Raw genomic sequence first — 26596 nt, forward strand, 5'->3', positions numbered from 1 at the left:
TTTGCTCCCTTCCTTCCCCTGTGCAAATAAAGACTGTTTAAAGTCACCTAGAACAAAGAAGCAGAAATAAATATGTTGGTAGCATAGTGGCAAAAAGTAAACAGACAGTGGCTGCCTTTGCAGCAAAAGGGCTGTGTCAGACAGGGTGAAGTAAACTGTATGCAATGAGTTGCAAATGCAGATATCTGTTCCTTGAGCCGTGTGATCGGGTTGATGTGCTAGATACTATGGTGTCTGACAGGAGAGAAGCACATGAATCAAACAGTGAGTTGAAAACATTTGACTCTATAGCGGTCCTGTTCAGGATGATGGTGGTGAGTAAATTTGTGCATCTTTAATCTGGTGAGGTAGGTAGGCTGATGAGGGATCCACTTTTCTTTTCCATTCCTGGAAAAACTTGGAGCGAAGTCAATGACTGGCTTGCTTTGCTATGAATAAATTGCTTGGAATGTTTGTAGCTGGCGGTAACCGTCCCTCTCTGCTTATGGAAAGTACCAGTTTAAATGGAAGCCGGAGCTTAGTGTGAAACCAGATTTTGCTTGCTGTACCTTTTGTTCGTGTCCAGAATAAGGCCTTTCCAGTTCTTCAGTAACTTCATTTTATTTATTTATTCAGAAATAACTTTTAGAGAAAAACATTTTCAACAACAGAATTTCGGAACACTTGTGAAAATCTCGAAGATGCTCATCCCTGACAAAACACTGTAAGCAATGTTGGAGAACTCGTGTAAATAGCTTCATTTTTCTCTCTGTCAGAAAACCAGTTGATTAATTATTTTCCATCTTGATTCATATCTTAGTTCTCATTTCCTGGATATACTTAAAATCTATGTGTTAGTATGTAGCTGACCAAAACGTGATACCTAAAATCTGCCTTTACTGTGCTAGCCCTTGAAGCAATGTAATTATGTTGCTTCCAAGTGATAAGCCAAGGCAATTTACAGATTACCGGGCTGCCCGGCAGCACCGACCTTTGGGGTCACTCCGGGCACTGCCAGTGCGCCGGGGCTGCCGCAGCCTGACTTTGGCGCGCTGGCCTCTCCCATGCTGACTAACTCACAGAAAGCTTTGATGCAGCGGTTTTAAAAATGCTTTTGCTGAGTGGTAGGCACTTAGGCTACTGACTGTGAGCAAAGTTGGCTCTCGTTCCCTGCTTTTAGCCCCCCTTTTTCTGTGACAACCCTTCTCCCCTGCTGACTGCACACATAGTTTTTAACGAGGCCCAGTTGCTGATGGCCTCCACATACATTGTGTTCATGCTAACTTCCACCCGAAAAACAAAATCGTGTGTGTGTTGATCTATGGGGTTTGCTCAGAGCTGCTGCAAACAAGCAGTCTTGAAAAGTAGATGTGGTGGCTTTAAAGAGCGGGTGGGTGAGGGGAGAGAGCATGTGTGTGACCAAGCAAAAGGGGGGAGGGAGAGGATTAAAAAAACAATGGTCCTTTATTCCTGGTGACCAATGCAGTGGAAAACAGCTTTCTGAAATGTAGTATATATCATGTAGAAATTTGAAGTCTTGTGTCGTCTTAGATTGATAAAAAGAAGAGGAGGAGGCTGATAAGTAAATGTTGTCTTTTGACTATGTGATGCTTAATTGACGTTATGGTAAGTAAAATGCCAGTACAGTTTTCAGTAGGAATAGAGTATGGATAGGAAGTTAAACTGACTTGATTTTCATTTAATCTCTCTACCAGTTTTGTATTTAACTATCTTAATAGTTTTTACATCAAGCAGTGCCTGACTTGCAGGGATCATAGAAGAAGAAAAATAAATCCCCAAATAAACTTTAATTCCAGTTGTGTGACCAGAATGTTACAAGGATGAACTGGCTTTTGCTTTCCCAAGGCACTCATAGGGAATCTGTACTCTTACTGAAAATAAGCACTGGATATTTGCATAAAGTGGAAGTCTAATCCAAACAAGCTGTTACAGTAAGAAACATAGCAGCCCATTATCGATTTTACCCATATACAATTAAACCTTTGACTCCAGGGGATGTATGTATTTTGAATGTAGTCTTTTGATGGCTTGTGGCCTGATTCAAAGTCAAGTTTGAGTTCAGTGAGTTTGGATCAATAACTTTTTTTGTGCTGAGAAGTGGAAAACAAAGATGTAAGATTCACTCGATGCCTTATACATAGATCAGGTATGAAGTTTTTTATAATTTTAAGACTTGAGCTTCTTTGGGAAGCATGACTGTATGGCATCGCTGTCTGCTTCTGTGAATGGCTGCCTTTAAAGAAAGACGGGGTGACTGCGCAGGTATTCCCTTGTGTTTACTGCATTTCCAGTGGCTGCAAGATGTTAAAACATGCTGTACTTTTCTCTTGAAGTAGTAGTGCATCTCCAGGAATGAGCAGCTGGGGTATTTAAAATTGCTTATGCCATCTGGCTAAATAGTATAAAGTGACAGTGCACTAACATGTAAATTTTATCTTATATATTTTCCTGCTATAGCAGATGCAGTGAAGAGAACAGCGCATGCGATGAATGTAGAGCAGAAAATTAACTTGAACAGCGTAACTTCAGTATTGTAGTACTAACCTTAAAAAAAAAAAAAAAAAAAAGTTGACCCATTGTAATGGGTAGCAGGGCAGACAGCGTGTTCTTAGTATGTATTCAAATAGTTTCCTTACCACTGTAGTCACATTTTAAATTCCACAGAGGAAATATATTTTGCACAGCTCAGTTCAATATTTGGTAAAATCTGGATCACCTTTACTGTAGCATACCATACTGTTGCAAAAATATAGATACTGTAATGTTGTCAACAGCTGTATTATCTTTTAGAGGCTTAAATTTCATAGGAATGACTCTTGAAGGTGAACCTACAAAAACTTGGGGAAGAGACAGAACTAAACTGATGCACTGACAGAAGCAATGAAGTTTTAGGTATTGTCATTGCACTTAATTTTTTTCTTTAAATTCTTAGAGCATGCATGACTGAAGATATGAATATTAAATCAGTGGAGCTTTAAAAGCACTCTGTTTATAGCAAGTTTTCTTTTCCCGTTCATTTCTGGTCTTACTCTTACTAAAGGAGAAAGACTGTCTCAATGCTACAGCCATCTTTGGAAGTACTGTTTCCTTTCTTGTATCTTTATTTTTTTCTGACTATTCCCCCCCTACCACCACCACCTGTTTGTTTTTCAGTTTTTTTTCCATAGCATCCTCTGGATTAAATAGTTTCTCTGTAGTCAATAATTTAGGAATTCTGTTTGGATTGAGTGTATGTCCAAATTGTCACAAAAATATTAAATATTTTGGTATAAATTGCAGTACTATGTATTTTTAGAACAGCTTTATGCCTTTCTCCGATGCAGGATCCTACATAAGGCAAAAAGTCTCTGTAGAAGTACTTGCATCTTCAATCTAAAGGCACTAAACTCTAATGCACTTCCATGAAATATAATTTCAGTCTTTCTTTTGTAAGAGGAGTGTATAGTTCAGTACTGGAGAAATCTGCTTTGCTTCTCTGATGTTTGCCCTCTGCCCTTGCTAACAACTCGTTTGGTGTGGTTAATCTCAGTTTCTCAATAACTTCTCATTCTACCTGTTCTGCAGCTTTTATCTCCCGCAGCAGTTTTAGGCCTTTAACTTCTCTCCGTTCCCATATGTTGCAAGCCGAGGTTGTATAGTTTGGTGTTATATTTCCACTCCCTGTTACTGTTGCGTTGTATGTAGTGCAGTTTACAGATGGTAGTTCCATAATTCTTAAGATGAGTGGAAAGAGATTCTATTAATACAGATATTGTATTACAAGCTGGATAGTGAGACCAGACTCTATAGCAGATGGGTTAAAAGTCTTAACGTTTTAAAAATCTGTTGTTAATAGTTAGATGACTATTGCTGGCTAAAGAATCGTTTAAAAATGCAGGCTATCTATCTTGGCTCCCTTTAATTACAAAAGGATACTTAAAATGAGGAGTAATTACTGAACTGGAGGATGGAGAACAGAACAAGAGTTATCGAGTAGTACAGCTCCCCGTTTGACCTGGACCACTTTTTTTGCAGAGCGATTGAACGTGTTATGGCCAGGACATAATTTTGTGAATTAACTCTTTCGTTCTTCTCCTTCTGTAGTTCTCTGATGCTTCAGTCCATAGTGTTACTGTTTGCTGTTAGTGGTAACGAACAGTTGTAAGTTTGATGCCTGAATGTAATGATTGGTAAGCCTCTGCCCCCTGTTCTGAATGCAGGTGGAACAGTGTAATTGGTTTAAAAATTTTTTTAAGTTTGGATGTTAACCTAGGTGTCTTACCTTCTATTTTAAGAATAAATTATAGCTTATTTTGAATTTTTTTGCACTGTTCTTATCTCCATGTCTTCTAAATCTGTAAATAAACTAGGGTGACTTTTGTCTTGTTTTCTGTTTTGAGGGGTGTGATCTATTTTCTTCTAAAATTAAGCGTGTGTTTCTTCCACTCAGAAGAATTTCACCACTGGCCTCCGTGATGCAGAATGAGGCTCCGGGAGGTTTCATTTGGAAAGGCACGGTTTTAAAGTAACACCAGTTTCTATTGGGTAATGTTCAGGTGGGGAAGTGGTGGGCTGGTGTGGATACTTAGGTTAGCCTCAAATGCGATCAACCTTAGTCATGTGTTACTGTGCTCTTGCTGTTGCTGTGCTCCCAGACATGCGCCGTGAAGAGCCCTGGGTCGTTCCTTGTGCGGGGAGGCTACCTAAAAAGTGAAATTCAAATGCAGTAGAACAGTGTCTTTGGGATATCTTCATAGAAAAACCTCAGTATGATCAGTGTTGGACCAGCTCTGGCCTGGTGTCTTTGCTATAAAATGTGCAGGTTTACTACTCCAAGGTTACAAGAAATAGCAAAGGGGATATAATAGCTTGTTGCAGCTTAAACGAAGGGATGGCGAGCTGGTCTTCCTCCGTAACCCCCGCCCTTGTGCTGGTTGACCTCTCGATATTCTAGTTCATGTCCCTGATCTTTAAAAAAAAAAAAAAAATCGTTTGTTCTTTGCTGATGATTTTCCTGTCAGTTTACTAAGCTGAACCAGCTGACTGAAGCGGGGGGTGGCAAACAAACTGGAGCAACTGCAGGGAGGGGAGGTGAAGACTGTGCTGGGAAGCGCGGCTCCTGCCACGCGCTGCCTCTTCACTGCTACCTCTAATCTGCCACCCGGAGCGAGGGCCTGACTGCGGCTTCAGCCTACGCACCGAAGCTTTTTGGCTTTTAATTTACATCATAGCTTAGGCTCTTGGTCAGCCTCCCTGATGAAAGGGGTGAGCTCACCCTTCCCCTTCTGCTAGCTCTGGTGCTTATTAGATCATCAGGGAGCTAAATTTGTTCTGCTAAGCAGTAGAAAACCATCCACTTCTCCGAGATTTCTTTTGTAGGAGTTTTGTGTCAGCTGAAGGATGTGTGGCAGAAAATCCGTATTTGAAGCAGAGTGAGTGTTTATATATACATCCTAATTTTAACCTCATCTGTTGCAAGATGGCAGTGTTACACATGTTGATATAAATTACCTGCATGTGAAATTAGTGGTTCTAGATTTTCTCTCTTTTTCAGTTTTGGCATTTGGGTTTTTGTGGAATATAATACTCAATTCAAATAAGGGCACAATATTTAACAGTGGTTCAGAGTGGAAAAATTCTTTGTTTTGTTTAACAAAGAAAGTCATATCTCTTCTAAAGGAAATGAAGCTGATCAGAAAGATTCCCGTTGTCCAAATATTTCAATGGTAGTGGGATTAAATCTAGTTTCTACAACAATTGAATTAAAATACATAAGGCCAACTTTTTTCTTGTTTCTTTCCAGATTAGTTATTTTAAAAATACATTTAAAAGCAATTCTTAAAGAATCTTGAAATCACTCCAGAATTAGGATTCTACCTGGTGAGAAATAATAATGAAATGAGATTTGCTTAGTGTATAAAATAGTGTTGTTGTAAAAGTTGGAAGAAATATTTGCTCTACTGCAGGCTAGAATTTCATAAAATTCACCTGGTAGTTTGTATGTTCTCACTTAACTGCTTTTGCTTTTATGGGAGATTGACAAGGTAAATAGAGTGCCTGTTTACATAGCAAAATTAAAACTTTTTCCCTGCTGAAATCAGCCTGCAAGTGGGCAGAAAATGAGATATGGCAAAGATAGTAGAAGTATTAAATGCTCTAAAATTTTTTTTGTAGTGAAGACTGGTGTCATAAATATGCATAAACAGTCCATGCAGTTTTTTAGCTGACTTTTTATTAAAAAAAAGAAAAGTTTGGGTGTAGGAGGGAAAATAACTTTTTTCCAAAGAAGAGGGACTAGACTATATCATGTGAGTGATGGGATTTTAATATCATTATTTCCATTTTTATATTGTGTCTTTTCAGACTTGGTAGTTTTAAAGTAACAGCTTCTACTGTATCCATACTGGGCTATTACTCAATGTCCAGTTCTGTATGTGATGATCATAGAGAAGCTTTTTTCTTTTTCCTCAAGTATCCCCTTTCTTAAGTTACTTTATCCTAATAAAGGAAATATGTCTGAGCACTGTGTGTGTTGCCATTCTCAGCTTTAGGACTGCTGCTCTGTGGAAATACTGGGATTTTCTGCAGCGAGAACTATGCAAAATTGTGTTTCAGGAGCCCTCAGTATTTCTTCCACAAACCGTGGCCATGGTGGAATTTCCTGTGGAGTTGACTCATTCTGATCTGTCTGATGCAGAGAAGTCGAGCTTTTGAGGGTCCTTTATACATTTAAGGAAGACGTGCCTTCTGTTTGCTTCTGCAGTTGCCCAGTATGTCTTCTAGTTTACTAGAAGACGTGACACCTCTGTTAAATATCTTTATAATTTGAGCCTTTTTAGAATATTTAACTGAGTCTGAACTCTTTCTAGTAAAAGGCTGGCTATTTTTGCAGGTTTGTGTAGGTGATTCAGTTGCCTTTTTTCCCCTCAAGCATCTGGTTCTTGCTGATGTGAAATGTGATAGCTTTTGGGGCAACAGTTGAATGAACTGTAGCTGTAACCTAGGATAAACAGGTCACTGGCCAAAATTATACAGGCATTTCAGCTGTTAACCAAGAGCTTATCCAATTTCTTTTCCAGCTGGTTGGATAAACAACTCAAATGTCATTCATGCTTTTTCATTTAAAAAATGTGCTGAGTAACCTAAAAAGACATCTGCCCATTAAGCACAGATGGGAGATGCCTGCCAAGAGGTGGGTTTGACAGGGTAGCATGTCTGAAGAGTTATGGACAGACTGTATTTTTAGGCTTTGTTTTCAGAGTTCTCTCTGAAATACTCTACGTGCTTGTCATTTCTTGACCATTGCTTAGCTAGCAATTAACCAGTATGCTTTATGAAATGATGATTACCTAGGGGGATAGCGAGCAGCTTCTCCTGTGTCTCGTCTCTCTCTCGAGCATGTAGCCTCTCTACTTGCCTTGCTTATGAAATAGTTGTTCCTTATTTCAATGTTTTGTTGAAGCCATGGCATCAACTATTGCTTTATGGACATGTCTTTATATAGATTAGTTTGATCCTTCATTTCATATGTGTTATATATGGAACTCTTTCTATTTGTTGCTTATAAAAGGTATCTGATTGTGATAGAAAATATTTTCCCCAATGGGTCTCTGTACTAGGTACTTAGATGCATCACTTCACTGGGTGAGAATTAGGCTTCTCCTGTAAATTGTCACAGGTGGTACCAATACTATTACTGTCTAGCAAAGGGTGCTGAGGGACCACCAGCAGTTGAACTGTAATGATAGTATCCTACAAATGACCTGACTTTCAGTTGCCCTTGGGCCTGCCTAGGGAAAACTTGTGGCATTACTTATCAATGGCAGTAAGTGTAGGTTTTCCTCATCAGAAATTCTGGATGAAAGCGAAAGTGAAAACTACCTGTATTTCCTGGGTTTTATTTGTAGCTTTTTAAAGCTGTAATTTTGCTTCTTTTTGAGTGTTTACAGGGTGTGCTAACTTTCTTCTTCTTGCACTTTTCAATTTTTAAAATGCTTCTACAAAGGCACCTGAAATTCACTTAATTATGAGTATTACTTTTGGTTGTGTTTGATACTACTTTCTTGGACTGATAAAAGTGGCTTAGGCTAAATGTGCTTCAGTGTTGTCACACTGTTAACCATTGCTGGAATAGACTACTTTTTGCAAACATTATTAAAAAAAAAAACAAAACCAAACAAACAAAAACCAACCCTGCAGAATCTAACTGCAACTAAATGCAAAGTGAGACCACTAGAAAGCAAAAAGCATTTTGATTCAGTGATCTGCCCTGGCCTACCAGACCAGACTTGATTGTTTAGGCTGACTTCCAAGTGCCAACATACTCACATCATGTTCTGCAGTTGTGTGTGTTTGATGGTTGTCACTTGCTTACATGAGAAACTCAAATTTTGTCTCGGAAGAAGTGCTTACCCAATTCTGGTAACAGTAGGAAAAAAAATCTTGAAGATGTGATGTATCCTAAAAATAAAGACAATCTAAGTATATTTAAAATACTGCTTTTTAAAATTATTCTTTAAGCAATCCTAATGTTTAGGTCTAGTGATATGGATACAGTGGTGTTCCCTGTGTTGGTAGGGGGACTGTAGGTTGTTCAAAGTGATATTAAGCTATCCTATACCTAATATTTTGCAGTAGCCTTGCCTTCAGTTTGGAAGAAGTTCAAACCCTACAACTAACAGAACTCAGAGAATCAACTAATCAACAAGATACAAAAACTAAGACCCAAGTTTAATAAATTTAGAGGTGAAAAATATTAACTTTGAGCATCCTACGTGCTTGAAAAAGCATGGCCTGCAAGAAACTTGGCACTTGTGTAATATGCATAATGTGTCCCACTGGTCTCAAAGCTTAAACATAGTAAGTGGATACATCAGTAGTTTGCACTATTAATATGGTAATGTTTATGTTGGTTTTAGTCTTTGGAGACTAATATGGCTTGAACAGTGGATCTTAAGTTGACAGTGCACTGTCAACATATGCAAAAGTTGTAGTACGTTTGAAAAAGTGGTTCTGCAGCTCCTTAGGGGTGATTTGAAGAGTAAAGTTGGTGATCAGCATAACAGTATCTCAGTTAAAGGTTGAACCATTTTACAGAGTAAGAGGAAAAAAATAATGTATTTCTGTGTTCCTATCATATTTAAATTAACTTTTATATAAGGAAAAATGGCAACAGTACAGTATGCATACATAAGCTAATAGTTAGTATATGTTCATACAGCCTTAACATGTTTATTTTTTCCAATGTATTTGTTTCCTCAGAATTCACGTCCAGGCAGTTAAAATATTTCCTGCATTTGCATGCTATGTAGTTGCAACATTAAAGCAGAGGTTGAATGGGAAAAGCGTTTCACTACGTTTTTCTGTATTGTCTTGTAAAGCTTAAAGTTCTTAGGTTTGTTGCATCAACTTTTCTTACATTGCTGATCTGTCCCAGACTCGTAACAGCACGGGGTCCTTTTTCCAAAATGGCGTTGTGGGTCCTTGGCTTATGGGTACCAGCAAGTCACAGGCACGCGGTTTGGGCTGCTGTTGGTGAAGAACATCCAAGGGCAAGAGCATGGTGCAGACCAAAATGGGGTCAGGTTCTGCTCTTGGAAGAACTTGAGTTCAACCATGAGGTGAAACGAGGTTGTTCTGATGTGCTCTCCCCCGCCTTAAAAAAAGAGGGTGGGTGGGAGACAAGCCTGAGTTGGCCAGGATTGTGTATGGAGCTTTCCTTCTGCTGGGTTGAGTACTTGTTGGGTGGGTGGGTGGGGCAGACTGGTGCTAATACGCAACAATGCGTGAACAAATGTTATATCCAAAGGAAAAAGAAGCACAGCTAAGTCAGATTTTTTTGTCCTTTTTTTCTTTCCTGCTTGCTTTTGAGCTTTGTCACTGTTCAATGAATTTGAACTATGTTGTAAATTAAAGCCTTAATTTGTTTTAAAACATTGGACTTAATGAGAAAAGGGAGTAGATGGCAAAAAGGCTTAAATTTCTACATTAGTTATTTCCCTTTGTGTAACTTTTTGTTGCTTTCTTAGAAAATATCACATTCAGAATGGCAAAGTAAAGGGGAACTGCTTTCTGTAGCATAGAGGAGTAAGAAGTGAATGAGGTGAAGGTTGTGTCAACTTGAGTGCGTTTTCAGTTTGCAGACTGGAGTGTCAGGCTGTAGCTGTGGCTTGCACTTTTCAGGGCGGAGCTGAACTGGAATGCCTTTCAGCAACGGCCAACAGTGCTCCTGTTTAAGGTCTTTGAATTTAGAGACTACTTAAGTCTTAATTTTTAAATATGGTTCCTGGTTGCTAGAAGATGTGGTTCTGGTAGAAGCACAAAGCACACTTTGAAATGGCCCCGCTCACTTCTGCCCTCGTGTTTTTCCGGCCTAGCTGGGAACGTGCATTCCAAAGGGGTGACGGGTGGACACGACGCAGGTCTGGTCAAGAATGTAACCCTGTGTCTTGGATGTACTTTCCGTCTTAATGCACAACTTGTGGGAAGAGAAATTATGATGATGCATGGTTAAAGCTGCTGAGCAGACGCTATCGGGGCGAGGTTTGTTCTGCTTAAATGCGTGGGTGTGGTTTTTTGGTTTTTTGGGGTTTTTTGTTTGCTGGTGTAAATACAAAAGTAGCTTTGTGACCAATTTTAAGGTTAATCTTTGGTTTCTGGGTTTTTTTTGAATGTGGCTAACATTTTAAAGCAAGTTAAATGATGGAACTGTTCTTTTTAGTTACACTTTTTCTTTTTTGTTACCACCTGAAATGCTGAATTGGGGAAACAGAAGGTGAAGCTTAAGCTGCAGAAAGGCCTTGAAGCTATCTTATTGGAAAGACTGTCAACAATTTTTGGTAGAGGCTTTCTAAATTTGCATAGTAGAAATTTTATTTAAAAATCAGTGTGTTCAACTAGAATGGTCAGAATAATTGCAAGTCTGTCAGATAGCTCTCAGTGTGAAGATAGTATTTTATTAATTTTTGAAAAGTCTGTTTTGCCTTATACATGTAAAGGCAATGCACTGTTAGAAAATGTCCTAGCTGTATGTCTGTGGTGTGGGATGGGGAAAGTTGTGATAGTTATGCAAATCTGAATTCCTTGACAGTTTAGATTAAAGTTAGTATTAGGGCTCTTGTACAGCAATTATTTTGTCATCTTGCTTTAGCAAGTGTATCTGTTGCGTCCCCTTTCCTAGCCTTCAAAGGGAAGGACACTGGGGGTTGTCTCCTGACTCAATGAGTAAGAAATGGCAGGGGTCATAATTTTTCAGCCTAGGATTCGTGGAGTTCATAGTTATTGGACCTGGAGTAGGGGAATGCAGTCTACAAATGGGGGGAGGGAGGGGAACAAAACTCCCCCAAACCAGAGCGTGCTGCTGGCAAAAGGCTGCTTAGGTTTAGTAAGTGGGATGCACATCACTCTTAAACAGGTGGGGGTTTTTAATTTTTATTTTATATTTTATTAGAGATTTCCCAATTGGAAACAGTTGTAAACTACTGGCACAGTGCAAGGCAACAGTGGGATTGCTGCCATTAGGACATCAGAGAGGAGGGTTATAATCGGGGCAGCTGTTTGGGCTGGGTCTCGGGTGTTTATGGCCTCTTGTCCGGTCTGAGTACCCCAGTGGAATCAGTTGTGTTGCTGCTGTTCCGTCCTACAACTTCTCATCTTCTTGGAAAGGCTTTTCTGGCTTGTTTTTGATTTTGTGAGTGTGTGTCCGTTTATGCTTTATGCCCTCCTAAGGGAAGGGAGAAAGTGGAAATGTTCTTCTGGGCTTGCTCGTTCTTTTGGAGCTCGTGCTTGTTATTGGCTCTGAGAAGGAAGCAGGTCATTTAGAAAAAGAAAGATAATAAATAGGAAGGTGTAAAAATACACCTTTTTCCATATAATATTCTTAGATATTTTATTTTGGTAACTGTGAATCTTGTTTTGGTTTATGAAAAGAAACATCCCTACTTTTCAAATCTCTAATAGTGGTATAGCCAGGATAAAGCTTAAAAACAAAGCAAAAAACTCTATAGCTGGCTGTGAATGAGAAATTGTGCTGCATTTCCCACGACCTGCGGGCGGGTGGATGATGCTCCTTCCAAAGCGGGCAGGATTATGAGAATGATTGACTGTGCACTTGTTGCCGTATGGGTTCTGCTTCTACATTCATAGTCGATGAATAACCCACCAGAAAAGACCCCTGTTTTGTATTTTTTTTTTTGCCTCTTCCTGCCTGCTCCCTCTGCTTGTCCAAGAAACACTACCAAAAAAAAAAAAAAATCCTGATCAATTCCTTGCCCCAGTTCAGAGCAGCTTTGCAAACAGAGGAGACAGCCTGCCCTGAGGAGAAGAGCAGCCATAAGCTTAGGCTGTAGCCCCTTTGTAATGGCAGACCACAGCCCCAAAGTGCTGCTTTAAGGATTATACGGATATTATGGCTTCCGTTTGCTGGCTGCTACCCCTTGTCTCTGCGACGCTGGGCACCTGCTTGGTTGGTTCATGCAATTACTGAAATAACCCATCATCTTCATTCGCAGGCCCCCGTCACCCCTGCTGCCTGTTACTCTGAAACTGAACTTTCACAGTCACATTTCTTCTATTCAGTAGCGGAGAGATTTTAATCAATTAGTCTTATGTAGAAACTAAGAAGGTTGCAAAGGACTAATTAAAAATTAAGCAATAGGAACAAGCTGTTTGGGAGATGAGAATTCGTCTGTAGGTCTGCGGGCTGCTGGACTGATCTAATGGCTTGACAGACAGGAAAAGGAGTCTGGCTTTTCTCCTTCCGTCTTCTCCCACACACTGTTTTCCAGAATTTAAATAATACTGGTAGTATTGACTAGTATTTCTAAATAAGACTTTTTGCATTCTACACCTGTAACTTACTCAAAAACCAAAGTAATTTCGTGTGTGTGTGTGTGTGTATATATATATATATATATTCATTCAATTATATAATTGAATAGTATAGCAATTATAAGGAAAACTGTAGAGCGTTACCTTGGTGGGGTTTTTTTATTCTTGGCTTTTTGCTTCAGCAGTTAGTTGATAGTTAATGTGTTAGCTTGAGGACGTTTTTCAGGAAGAAAATCCTGAAGTAGACCTGTGCATATAAATAGCTTGGAAAACAGTTATTGTAGAAAAAAGTACGACTTGGAGAGTACTGAATTGTATCTGCTTAAATAAGATACCTCTCCTGCTTCTTCAAGACTCGTGTTTTGAAACTAGGTAAGAGAGTACTCCGGTCCATGATGAAATAATACAAAACTAGACTTTGCTGACAGGACAGGGATAGTTCTCTTTACTGAGAAAGTAGTGTTTTGCACTTCCCATACCTGCCTGATGAGAAAGGTCGGGAATGTTTTCCTTCCTGATGCCTGAATAAGCCCTTCAAACGCATTAACATTAATCACCAGCGTAGCGTAGTGTTACCTTGTCCTCAGCCAAATCACATGGCTGCCTCTGCATCTGACTCAACAGGCTATTGAAATGCTGCTCTAAGGCGTCGTTCCTTCCCTCTCATTGACTGCTGGTTTAATTTGTTTTTTTCCTTTTAACTTTCAACCCTCCCACTTTTGGGAGGAAGCTGTTGTGTTCTACATTTCACACTTTTTTTTAACTGAACTGTTTGTTACCTGACTTTCTCCTCCAAAGTCACTAACAACTTTCTAATCAAACTGAAGAAGTTACTCGTTTTCAACTAGCTGTAATATTTAACGCTATTCACTATCCCCTTTCAACTCCTGTGTTTGTGTCCTCCGCTCACCACCTTTCCTCCTTTGAATGTGTAAACTTCATGTGAGCTGTTAGGGAGTGCTCTAGCAGCCATGTGACTCTTAACTGGATGTTAAGAAGATTCAAATTTATCCAAATTTCAGGATGGGGGAGAGATTGCCCTCTGTGGGGTCGTGCTGGGTAGGGAAGGACACTTTACCACAATTAGTAAGAAGTTGGGAGTTGATGAGACTTAGGAGATTTTGCACCATTTAAAAATCTTACTAGACAAACTGATGCATCTTTTCATAGAGAGATTGAGGCAGAAGCTCAGAAAATCCTGGAATTCTGCAACTACAAAAGTAGCTGTCAACTGCTTCTAGCAGGCAAGAGGCACCATATGTTTGTTGGAATATTTCCGTTCCAAATCTTAATTCCTGAAGAACTTGATAAATTAACTATAGAATCTTTCTCTCTCTCCCTCTGGTTTTTTTCTTTTTTTCAGAAGTCAACCTACATGTACTCTTATGTGTTTTGTTGTCAAGCTTGAAGCAGATAGCAAGCCATAGTTCTTGTATCTGTAACTTGAACTGTCATACAAGCCTTTCAAACATATATTTGGTCTGATTGATATTAGAGAGTTTTGAATAAGGTCTCAGAAAAGCATCCCTCCCTTGTCTTAATGGGATAGCGTTGCCTCTTTTTGAGGACTGCTTTCATTTGAAAAATTTTCATGGTATAATAGTCAATAACTGATACAGTGCAGTGCTTTGCTAACTAGATTATGGTCTTCTAGATTAGAAACAAACTAAGGCATTCTGCTTGAGTAAAGGGAGATGCTAGAGTGCTTTGATTGCTATTCAGATGTCTATTCATTTGTTAGTTTTTTGGTCAATCATACACTTTTATGGACTTTGGCTTTGTATTTTTAATTGAAAAGCAACATTCAGGTACATTAGCCTAATTTAAGTTTCTGATACAAAACTAATAATATGTGATTAAGTTTTCTGTGATACTGATATTGGGCTCTCTCCCCCTGCCCCCTCCCCCCCCCCAAAAAAAAAAAAAAAAGAAAAAGAAAAAAGCAAACTGGAAGAACTCCAACTAATGCTCTTAACGGAGAGATGAAACAATAACATCGAGCTGGGTATGAGATCAGTGCGGGAGGCTGTGCCTGTAGCTGGATGATTGGATTTGGTTTCAGGAATGTGCAAGAAATGTGACCATGATGTAGAGTCATAGAGTAATTCAGGTTCAAAGGGAGTGCTAGAGTTTAGTTAGTCCAACGACTAGTTCCAGTATTTGACCACCCTCATAATAATTTTTTTTAATATCTAATTAGAATGTCCCATTCCAACTTGTATTTGTTGCCGTAAAGCTGTGGCCGCAGTTATACGCACTTACCCGCTTCACTTATGTACTCCAATACAGTATATTTTGGGTTGAGCTGAGGTGGCTATTTGTTGAGCTTTTATGTTCTTAGCAGCCCTGGCTTGCAAGCCCCTATCCCTGGCAGTGTGACTGTTGGTGGAGTTGTGAGATGAACTGATGGGGAACTGATATGGCTGGAAATAGCCGTATTTGGCCACATTAACGTATATGCCAGCGTAACAGTTACGCCATCGTAACTTGAGGGGCAAGGGTGTTTGGGGGATGGGAACCAGCAGCAGCAGCAGGGCAGTGCACACTTCTGAAACAGTTATTTTTGCTAAAAGAAGTGCTCGTCAAGTTGCATCTCAAGATGTAAAGAACGAAAATGCCAGATTGAGTCTTTTGAAGATCTTGGTTTTGAAATGCTCATCTGAAAAATCGGCTCTGAACTAGAAGCTGATATTTATTTAAAGAGCAAATAAATACTTTCAATTATATATAAAAACTGTATTCTAATTTTGGAATCTTTACCTCCTAATAATACTGACATTTAGATCAGCAGGATGGAGAAATGACTTCCAGAAAACAAGCAACGAGCAAAGTGCGAGCTGTCTGTCTGTTCCTTCCTTTGGCATCCTCACGTCTTTTGAAATACGGCTTACCGTTTTCCTTTCTTTTTCTTTATACCCTTTCCCTTCTTGTGTTTTTGGTTCCATTTTGTTAGCATACTGGCTTGGAGTCATGATCTGTGAAATACTGCCTGCCAGCACTTTGGAGTTTGTGATCCTACATGATTTCACTGCCAGCTGGAAAGCAAAATGGAAAGAAGCAAAATGGACAAGGATCCCAAACTCTCAAGCACAGTTTTCCCACGCCTTAGTGCTCATGAAGCTCCTGAGTTTCACGCAGCTGCTGGCTGATCCAGTTACCAGGGTGTCTGAGTGGTACCCGACTACTGCAGTGTCTGAAGGAGCATGACCCGAGAGCACCAAGATATACCTGCCTTCGAGTCTTGCGTTCTGGCTTGTTTCGCTACCTAATTGTGGGGCTCTGAGCATCAGTTTTCCGCTGTTCATGAATAATGGCATTTGCTGGGCCGTGTGCCATTAACACTTCTATAAATACAAAGATATGATTGGATCTGTAATCCAGTCTTGAATTACTTCAGTATGCGAACATCTCCCAGTTTCTGTACTTTGGTTCTTGGTTAGGGTTTTCTCGTATGTCTGACTACTTTGAAAAGAGGGTCCCCTGCTTTATATATCATGTCCATGAGCAATAAAAAAGTTTTGTGAGCCTGGGAGGTCTGCTAAAACAGAGCTTGGGTCTTGCATGGGATGGGTAGTATACTGAGTATGTTTATAGTTTGGAGCAAATTGAGCATATACCTAGAAGTCTGAGCAAAAATGTCTGACACAAATTCATCAAGAAAATTAGCAGAATTTAAGGGTTTTTAGATGTACAAAATATCTGTGTGTTAAATATAGCAAATAATCTTAGAAAGGGATGAAACAGGAAGCAATGGAAATTGTGTTTAGTAGTGTTGTATCCCATGGAGTGCCATGCGATTGTGGAAGCATAGGATGAATTGAGCAGAGTAGGGAAACATGCTAACTGTTGTGGTAAATTGCTTAATCCTAGTTTTTTCTTATCAAGGTTGCACTTCATAATATAGAAGATGGCTTCTTCCTGTTGTCCAAACAGTAGGTACATACTGTTGTACTGAAGACTTTGTACTGTTAGCTTGAGCTAAACAACATTAACTTGATTTCGTTACTGTACACCGCTTTGAGAGTTCTGTACCTCTCTCTCTAATTTGGATAGCATGTTATCAGCTGGAGAACAGCTTTAATAATGGTGTCTTTTTTTTAATACCCAGATATAGCAACATTTCTCATATAATTCATTCAGTTGCGATTTTCTTCCTTTATAAGCTTTATTGTATAAGAGGCCAAACATGTTTTTCTGATGTGCCTCATCTTGCGGATGGATTTATCCAAGCATTATGTGAGGCCCTGGTTGGATTCCAGCCAAAGTGTGCACAGCCACTCGTACACACCTCGCATCTAGCTGAGATACCAAGATCAGTGTCAGCAATCCTTAGTTTCAGTTTCAGCTTAACTTGGTACTGAGTTCTAAAAATTTCCAGATGAAAGTAAATATAAATTTGTAGATAGTAGGATGCTATTGATGCTTTCCAAGAGGTGGCCTGTTGATTAGGTGAGTGTTTGGGAGAAGTGGAACTCTGACTAGAGGTCGGTACCTATGAAATAAGCAATAATAAATATTTTGTGAGATGCACTGCTGTACTCTTAGGCAACTCCTATGCCTGTTTAAAGGAATAAGGTTAATATTTCTGCTTCCAAAAGAGTTACTTCCATCTATTTACTTTCACATAGAATTTGAGATTAAAGAATGGCTTCTCAGCTTCAGTGTTGGTGAGAATTTTTCCTTCTATAGATCTCAGAAAAAAATGCCTTAGTATTTTCTTCTCCATTTGACGTTGCAGTGTAAAAGGTATAATCAAGGAGCATCAGGTGGGCAAAGTTTGTCTCTGCAACAGTCCCTGAACTCCTCTGTCTAGTCTCTCTTGAGGGTAACTGCAGTCTTTTCCCAAAAATAGATTCATGGAAACAGCAAAGAGTGATGAAATAAAGAAATAAGGATGTGCTGCTTGCAAAGTGTTGTGTAGACAAACCATAGCCCTGTGTATAAAGGGCAAGCTTCAGCAACATGCAGCGTGCTGTGTTTCTCCCATCTCCAAGTATGCTGCTCTGTGACTGGCTGCACTAGCTCCAGTAGTTGAAACTGTAGTGGTTTCCAGTATTTGAAATAGCTCAGGTATTTCTAAGGTAGTCTGTAGAGTAGATATAGAGTATTGCATATGTCATATGAAGACTATGTGAGACAAAGCTCTAATCCTGGTTGATAAAATGAAGTTTGATAATAGGATTCTGTCCTCATTGCACTAATTGCTTCTAGGTAGTGCAGAAAGACTGGGGGGGGGGGGGGGGGGGGGAAGTGTCTGGCTATTCCCCTGGGGGGAATAACCTATTTGTTGCTAGCTTTTGACTACCTGAGGGAAGACTCAGTTTTCTGGGTGTTTTTTGGTGAATAAGTAGCAGCAACCAGATACCAAACAAGCAAAAATTCTTATAGCAGTTCCAAATGCTATAAGTTATAATACAAACTTGCAGTTTCTGTTCCCACTAATAAAATAAAAAATGTATTTATTTCTGTGTTAAACCATTAAAACTTTTGAGGTTCAACAGCATTTTGATGCTGAAGCAGACTTCCCAAATATAATTCTAAGACTTGTTAAAAGCAAAATAAAAAGTGCAGCAAGGTAGGTAAGGGGTTTGGATGCCTGGTAAGCCTTCTCTGTCTTTTTGTGGTGACTAAGTATAGACTTGCCTTCTTTGGATATAGCCCCCTACCAGTCCTCCTTTCTCTCCTTATTCCAAGCGTCTCTAGAATCAGGGAATTATTTATCAAGATTCTGATGATTTATCTGGACGGTCAGGAGCAATGCTTTTAGAAGCTGACCTTTTGTTGGGACTAAGGCTATGTGAAAGCTCCAGCATGGCTACTGCAACCTTGGAGCAAGGACAGTGTAGCTCACTGGGTTCAGTTCCTGACCTGCTCGTGTGATTTCTTGCCCTTTGCCTGCTGCGATTCTGAGGGCAGAGCTAGGACATGTGTCTGCCACAGACAGCTTTTCCTCCCCCTCGTGCTTTGGGCCTGGGGGAGCAGGAACCAGTATGTCCCATGAAGTCGCAGAAGTAGTTGCTCCATTTTGTTGTCTGCCTGACAGCTGTCAGTGCTGATCTCTAAAAACCAGGTTTGTAAAGGTACTAGAAGTACTTTCTCTGCTTCGTTAGGTAGGCTAGTCTTGCTTTGGCTAGAGGAAAATCTGCCTGTTCTAAGGTTGATACTTAAATGTGAATTTCTCGGAAAACCTAGGAAACAAAACTAGTAAACAGAAAACCTAGTAAAACTAGTAAGTCCTCATACTGTAGAAATATATAACAGAAGAGTTGATAATTTATCCTTCATTGTCTATAGGAAATGATTGCTGAATTGTTTTAAGACATTAGGTGAAGAATATTATTTTCTTAATACTTTTATGTGATTAAAAACTTGTTTGGCCTCAATGTGCTAAAATTCAATCATAATTGAGCAAATAATTGCTTAAAATTTAATTTGTTATTCCTGACACAGTTAATTGGTTCCTTATGCAAATGCAGTTCAGTTCAGTAAAGAAGGAAGAAAATTCCCTGCCTGGCGAAGTCCTGTTAGACTTCCAAAGAAAGGTTAGGAAGCTCTTCTGGTTTTGACTGCTGGATTATACCAAACTTTGGCCTTGGTCTGAGCTGTCCTCCAGGTGTAAAAGTCTGAAGAAGTAAATGTTACCCTGCAAGAAACTTCACCTGAGGAACCTTGCATTACAGTAGTTAAAAATGCTAGTTGCTGTGGCTGGCATTTGAATCTTTCCAAACGTGAACCTGAACTGTCTTCTGAAGCCCGTGGGTAGCTCCTGCGCGGCTGCTGCTTGCAGCCTTGCCGACTGCCCCGGAGGTGGATGGGCCGGCCGGCCTGGCAGCGTGACAGCCCAGCTTCAGCTGCCCCCGGCAAGGCTCTTCCTCCCTTGTGATGCTCGAAGGAAAATCCTGGTGCAGAAGTACCAAGTTAATCCTTTGGGGAAAGTCGGCCTTGTGCATGTGGGGTGTGTGTGTGTGTGTATGCATGCACATGTGCACCCAAACACACACGTGGAGAAAGAAACGGAAGGTGAGAGGGAAAACCAAAAACTGCTTGTATTCTTTCAGAGGATCCTTTTAGTCCCCAACAGGAACTTTCTGGAAGGATGGTTACTTTGAGATGTTTACATCTCAGAGCAATATCAAAGATGAAGAAGCTGAACATGATTTGAGGGAGTTCCAGCAATCTGAGACTCTGAGCAAATTGTAAGTTGTATTGCTTGCATATTGAGGAATTGCAACCTGCTCTATGACTTTTTTTTTTTTTTAAAGAAAAGTATTTCAGGTTGCTGCCTACAGGAGTAGGAATGTAGGAGTAGCTGTTGGTGTAAAGATGTTTAGGATGAGCTTCAGGAAACTCCTCACTTTAATAAAGTACAAGCACAAAATAAGCTAGGTTTAATGCTGAAGCTGTGATACTATCCCTCTCACAGTCTTTCTATTCCTTTCATTCTTTTTAATATTGGTGGAGAACCATACCTAACGTAGCCATAACATTTGGAGTTCACAAAGTTAGCATCTTGTCAGTCGCCCTTGTGCCTTTCAGAGATGCTTTCTGGTCTCCAGTAGGTTACTCCAGCCCTCGCCTGTAGCACCTTGGTGTTCTCCTGTATACTTAGTTTCTGGTGTGCTAGACTGGTGTTCTCACTCTCTGCTGAGACGCTTTGGTTTCCCTTGAATCGGTGGTGGTAACGTTGTCTGGGATACTAAGTTTGGCATCAGCAGACAACTAGGCTAGCACCATCACCGTTAACCTATGGTGTCTGCTGCCCTTACAAGCCAGGTTTGCCATTTCTAGAGATTTGTCCTTAGAGAGAGACAATCTAGAGATCAAGTCCTTACAGGATTCCTGAAGTTCAAATGCTGTGTGAAACACAACGCTTTGCAGGTATAGTCTAACAGCGATGTCACGACAGGGACCTCAGCAGACGGAGAACAGCATGAGCTAGTTCTCCTTCAGAGGTGTTTAGTTGGTGTTTAGCATGAGTGCTTCTTAGATCTTCATCAAACTTCTCAGTGTTTTGGTGAGCAAATGCAGTTTTGCTTTATAGATGAGAAAAACTAACTCGTAGTGAGTTTGTGTCAAAGCCAACAACTCAGCTTAGGCCTCCTTTGAACTGTTTTAGCTGTTTTTGGTTGGACTATTTGGACAGGCAGAGTGAAAAGACTGTATTGCTTGGTTTGCTGTCTAACTAATGGATATTTGATGTTTCTGAGTCTTGTGAATTTGAAATTGCCATCATAGAAAAATCCGGGGGAGGTGATAGTGGTAGATAGCAGAGAAGCAAAGTGTCAGGGAGAAAATGGCAAAGAGGAAACACTGAAAAAGGAAAGATTAACCTTCTACAAGGATGAAATGGAAATTAAATGAAGCTGTGGCATGAAGCTGTAACTTTATTATATGTGCATATGTGTATATATAAATGTTAAATTGTGAAGTAACAGTGTCATTAAGCTAATTCCTCCACCCCAATGTAATCTCTACAAATATTATAGATGGCCTACTTAGTCTATTAAAGGGCCAAGTAAATTGAACAAATGCATATTCTTCCTTCCTGAGTAATAAGTTGAGAAGTGAGTTATCTAGTTTGAGTCAGATGGTGGTTTTAGCTATTCTTAGTTTAATGTACAATCTGATTAAGGTCAACAATTAACTAGAATATGATCTCCAATATTTCAGCTTGGCGCTGAATTGTACACGATTGTAGTTGTCCCTCAGTTACCTAAGCTAATGGACACTGGAATATTGGGGAGGATAGTTGGTGTGGCAAAGGCAATATAGTATCTTTTTTTTCTGTGTTTTGAGACATTTCAAATGGAATTTTAGTGGCATGTTTTTAACTCTCATCAAAAATATACACTACAGCTTTGTTTCTATGGATGGATGGGGAGAAAATAAGGTGGAGATGCTGTAAGAGAGGGGATTGGCTTGTCTGACTGCACTAGTTAATGTGAAGAGAGCAGCTCTGGTCAGTAGGCTGAGCTTTGGGGCGGTGAATACAGTGTCCAGTTCTAGAAAGGCTGATGAGATGACAAGTAATACTAGCCACTAATGTGCAAACACACACATATATACATACTTTATAGTGTATATATAAATGTGTGTATATATACATACTTTTAGCCAGTAACATATTTCTGAAAACTGTGGGAATACTTATATAGGTTGTCATCTTCATTCTTAGTAAGTGTTTAGCTCTTCTTTTTATCTTATTCCTCCTGCCTGATTATCAGTTCTCCTCCCAGATCCAGTGGGAGCACTGCATAGCTGGTTAAACTGGGTGTCATCAGTCCTTGCTATATCCAGAACCAGCTGGCGTGTTTGCATCATGCTCCCAAGTACCTGGTTTCAAAAATGAGGCGAAAGAGCTCGGCGCGGCCGCGGTCTCGCTCGTCAGCCAGCTGGCTCAAGCTCCGCGCTGCGGGAAGTGCCTGAGCGCCTGTTACGCCTGCGCAGTGTTGCCAGTGCAAACGCAGGGGGTGGCATGGGGTGACTTTTCTGTTGATACTTGGACTAGCTTGATGTGGGTAGAAATGGGGCAGCCTGTTTGAAAATGGGTACTTAGTATTAAATAACTACAATACAAAGCTGTTGCAACATTTATAGTCCTGTATTACATTCCTGTTGCACCTTTTTCTGAACAGGAGCCACTTAAAAAGTTTTTTCATTCCTAAGTGGAAGTTTACTTGGTCCTTCATTTGTTGTTGAAAATGTTTTGCCTGGTAAACTCTTGCCAAGTGTAAGACAGAATGAGAGCATCACAAATGGGGAAGAAAATCTGTATTTGTTAACTGTTTAGCAGACAAGATGTTCTGTTTTGTTTCAAAGGTGGTTTTGTGTGTGTAACGTGTTACTGTTTTAAAGTATATTTCACTTATTGCTTAAAATTCTTATGTAGACACATAATTCATCCTAACCCAGTTTTCAGTCAGAGTTGAGTCCATTTCCAGTGCAAGGAAGCAGCAGGGTGAAGTGCGGGGGGAATCTGGTTTGCCTGACCTGTCTCCCAGTTAAGTTGCACCAGCGCTTTTAGAAGAAGTGAATCCAGCAAGAGAAAATGAGCAATACTCTAACACATACTAACTGGAATTAGAGTATGAAACCATGAAAAGAATCACTTTTTAATTATTAAAGAAATTTAAGGAATCTTAAAATCTAGTTGCAAATTCTCATGTTACGAAATTGGACAAAGTTGTATTGAGTATTTTTGTTGTAGTGGCTGAGTTGCTGTAATTGTGTGTGCGTGGGGGGGGTGCACGCTGGCTTGTGGGTGGTTGGTGGGTGGGTTTTTTATTTTTTGGTTTTTTTAGTTCTTTAATTGAATTAGTCTCAGAAATATTCCTGTTCCAATTTAGTTTTTAGTTAGTAGATTGTTTCCTTATGAAAGGAGGACATGGAGCAAAACACTGGGTACTTCCTCCGGAAACGCAGAAAATCTCAGAGCAGATCCTGCTGGTCTCTGTGAGATAGAGGTGCCTTCCTGCTGCTTTCCAACTCTCTGGCTCTTCCTCCTTCCCCACCCCCCATCTTCCCTTTCAAAATGTTTTGATTGTTGTGGCAAATTAAGTGGTGCAAGTGTCTGTTCTTTGGAGCAGAAATGCTGGAATGTAAATATTGTCATAAAGTTACTATTTAATCCTGTGCCCTTACATAGGAGCTTGTTTATTTGTGCAGTGCTACTGTTTGCCTAAGGACCTGGTGGTGTGTGCTGAACTGCTGTCTGTTAGATGTGACCTGTATGCATAATAGAGTGGCACCGATACTGTAATCTGCAGAGAGGCGTTTGTGAAGCAGTGGTCATGTGTACAGTTAGAGCAAGCAGAAGGTGGAATGTGCACAAAACCGGGAACTATGTGAAGTAGTAAATCAATACAGCTGATAACTGGGGAACACTGAAACTGGGCATCGGACCAGCTTCAGCTTCATTTACTGCACTCTTAGTCAGCAACCAAGAGCCTACATGACAAACGCTTCTGGTAGTCCTTCTCTTTAAAGTTGCTATATAAAATCCTGAAAGCAATTTAATTTCTTCCTGTTTTTGTAAAGTCGCATAAACCATCTGCCTTAAAAAAACAAACAAACCAAAAAAAAAAAAAAAACCCTGGAATTAAGTGATTTAAATGGACTAACATGATTGATTAACATCATTAATAGTATGGGTATAATGATTAAAAAACTATTTATTTTGCCTATTCCCCTCACCCCCAAACAGCACAGGAAGTTCAGATCTGACATATAAAAACAGGAAATATGTAATGAATGAGCCAGCCCTACTTTTCTGTAATTAATCAGTATGAATACTAATGTTAATTTTGAGTGTAAGTTTCTATTTGTGGTATTATACAGTTGCTTAGTATAGCTGTTGAAAGTGAAATCTGATCTCTTTTTTTTTTTTTTTTTTTTTCTTCCCCCTCTTCTCCGTAGAGCACAACAATGGAAGAAACAGCTATATGGGAACAACACACAGTGACTCTTCACAGGGTAAGTTAATACAATTAGTTGTGTGTGCCTAACTCAGGATACTGGTAGCTTTTGAAAACAATAGGGGAAAAGCCAGATGTCAGGAAGTAAAAGCAAAGGAAACTGTTATATTGCTTTGTTTAAATTTAGAACTGTTGTAAAAGCAGTGTTTGATAGTAGCTCTATTTGCCTGTTCGTCAGGTTTCAAAGATAAGCCTGCCTACAAATCATGTCAAAAGCCAAGCTTTAGGTTACTTCTGCACATAACAAAGTACTTAGAAACCAAAATGTTTCATGCATTGGAAGGCTGTATAACATTATAAGGGTTGTATTGTGACTGTACTTAAATACATGTAACATTTCATTTGCAGAGGCATAAGACAGTGCAGTATAAATAAAAGAACATTCAAAATTTCCTTATCTGCTTGTCACTTTTTTTAAATTAGTGGTTTAAAATGGTCATTTGAGTGATAAGAATACGCACCTTAGGCTAAGGAATGTACACTGGGGCTCAGTGCATGTAGAGACAGCTTTTGCCCTTAAACTGACTCTTTCCTTCTGTGAGTTACTCTTAATCTAAATCAGTTCCTGGTCTGGCTATTGAAGCTCTACAAAAGAGAAGGGAATACAATAGGGAAGGAGCTGATTAGGGCAAATTGGAAAAAGGTGGGGCTGCCCTTTCTGGCAGCGGCTCAGTATTAAGGTGACCATGAAATCCTTGCCTAAGTAGCTATGTTTATTCCAACAAAAGGGAAATAACAAGAAAAATTTTCCTTAAGGGAGCAAGTCATATTATTTGTCTCTAATTCTTCAGTATAGCATCAGGGCTTTTTAGAATTGTAGTATTTGTAGATTAATGGACTTTTGTGACTAAAAATGTGTAAGAATAGATCAGCTGGTCTGATAAAATGCCAACTCTCAGGGCTTTTTAGAATTGTAGTATTTGTAGATTAATGGACTTTTGTGACTAAAAATGTGTAAGAATAGATCAGCTGGTCTGATAAAATGCCAACTCTCTGTACAGCTGTCTCTTGACTCTAATCTATTTAATGTGGTTGATTCAAAATAACCATTTTAGTACTTGTATCTTAAGGAGAAGAGAGCAGCTATGCTGCATTTTGACCAAAATGTCACCTTACAAACTGCCCTGTCTCTAAATGCAACCAGAAACACGTGTTGAAGGAAAAGTTTAGGTAAGAAAGGAAACACATAGCAATATACTTCCTAGGCTGCTATTCCAGCAATTTGTAGCTCTGTTCTTGAGCAAGTATATCTGTATATGTAATTACTCTTGATATTTTCTTCCCTTCCTTGAAGGTGTCCACTCATTCTTTGAGTTTGTGTAAACCTGGTTTAGATTGTTTTACTTTCACCAATGATTAAATCCGTGCTGTTTGCATTTAAAAAACAAACAGAAAAGCTATAGCAATACAATGTTGATAGTAGAATTAGTGGCAGCTTAGTTCTCTCTCTGTCTTGTTCTTTTAAGCTGCAGTAGAAAACAATTTCTCTGGTTACTACTCTAAGCAGTAACTTGAGTGAAACCTGTAAATGATGAGTTCAGCCAGCTCGTGACAGAATAAGGCAATACTGCAATAGGGTGTTAGCTTGAACAAAACTTGAAATAATAGTGACTAGAAATCATGTCTTTGGTTTCACTTGTAGCAAAGGGCTACAGAAGTCCTGGTACAGAGGGGAAAAAGTGATTTGTGTATGATTTTGATTATGATATTTTTTATGTGCCAAACTTCTGCCTACTCTGCTAGTCTAGCTGTTCTGTTAGCTGAGTATCTTGCACTCAAATGCTGAAAATAGATGGTATGTACTTATAATAAATTTGGTAGCATGAATTTAGCCATTAAAAAAAAAAACTGAAACAAAATATTTTCACATGCCAGATAACAAAACCAAAACTTTTGTCTAATATTAAACAAACTGCTGTTTAGACTGTCAGTGCTGGGAGGAGGTTTTAGGAGAGTGGCTGCATGTTTGCTTGGGAGGTTTTTGATTTTTGTGAAGTTCTTGTGTTAGATTATCAAGTAAGTGAGGTTTCTTCAGCTTAGTTTTAAGGAGGGAGATGCTACATCTTGTCCCCAGTTGTAGTTCAAGATGTCTGGAAGTTGATAGATTACGATTTACGAGTTCACTGGCTCCACTCCGCTGAGCTGCGGCACTGGTAGAGACCCTCCGCCGGCTGCCCCGCAAAGCCCTCTGCGGGGCTGAGCTTGCCGTCCCCGGTGAGGGATGCTGCAGGGATCCTCTGGCCCCGCCTCAGCGGAGGGCAGCGAGGGGGCTGTGGATAGCGCAGGGGATGACCGCTTAACCCAGGTGGCCTTCC

General features: G+C 39.7%; 1 protein-coding gene across 8 annotated transcripts in view; it reads left to right on the forward strand.

Annotated features, from left to right (window-relative positions):
- The window catches only part of TJP1 (tight junction protein 1), a 178420-nt gene that overhangs the window by 104192 nt on the left and 47632 nt on the right, over positions 1–26596 (forward strand). For 7 of the 8 annotated variants that reach the window (XM_026113376.2, XM_064517476.1, XM_064517477.1 and 4 more), the window contains one exon: positions 24223–24279. In XM_026113376.2, coding sequence (XP_025969161.2) covers positions 24223–24279 — 57 coding nt within the window. Of the gene's footprint in view, positions 1–5271; positions 5412–24222; positions 24280–26596 lie in introns of those variants that run through there. The other variant, XM_064517478.1, reaches the window with a different exon arrangement.

Source organism: Dromaius novaehollandiae, chromosome 10 (genome assembly GCF_036370855.1).
Source record: "Dromaius novaehollandiae isolate bDroNov1 chromosome 10, bDroNov1.hap1, whole genome shotgun sequence".
Taxonomy (NCBI): Eukaryota; Metazoa; Chordata; class Aves; order Casuariiformes; family Dromaiidae; genus Dromaius; species Dromaius novaehollandiae.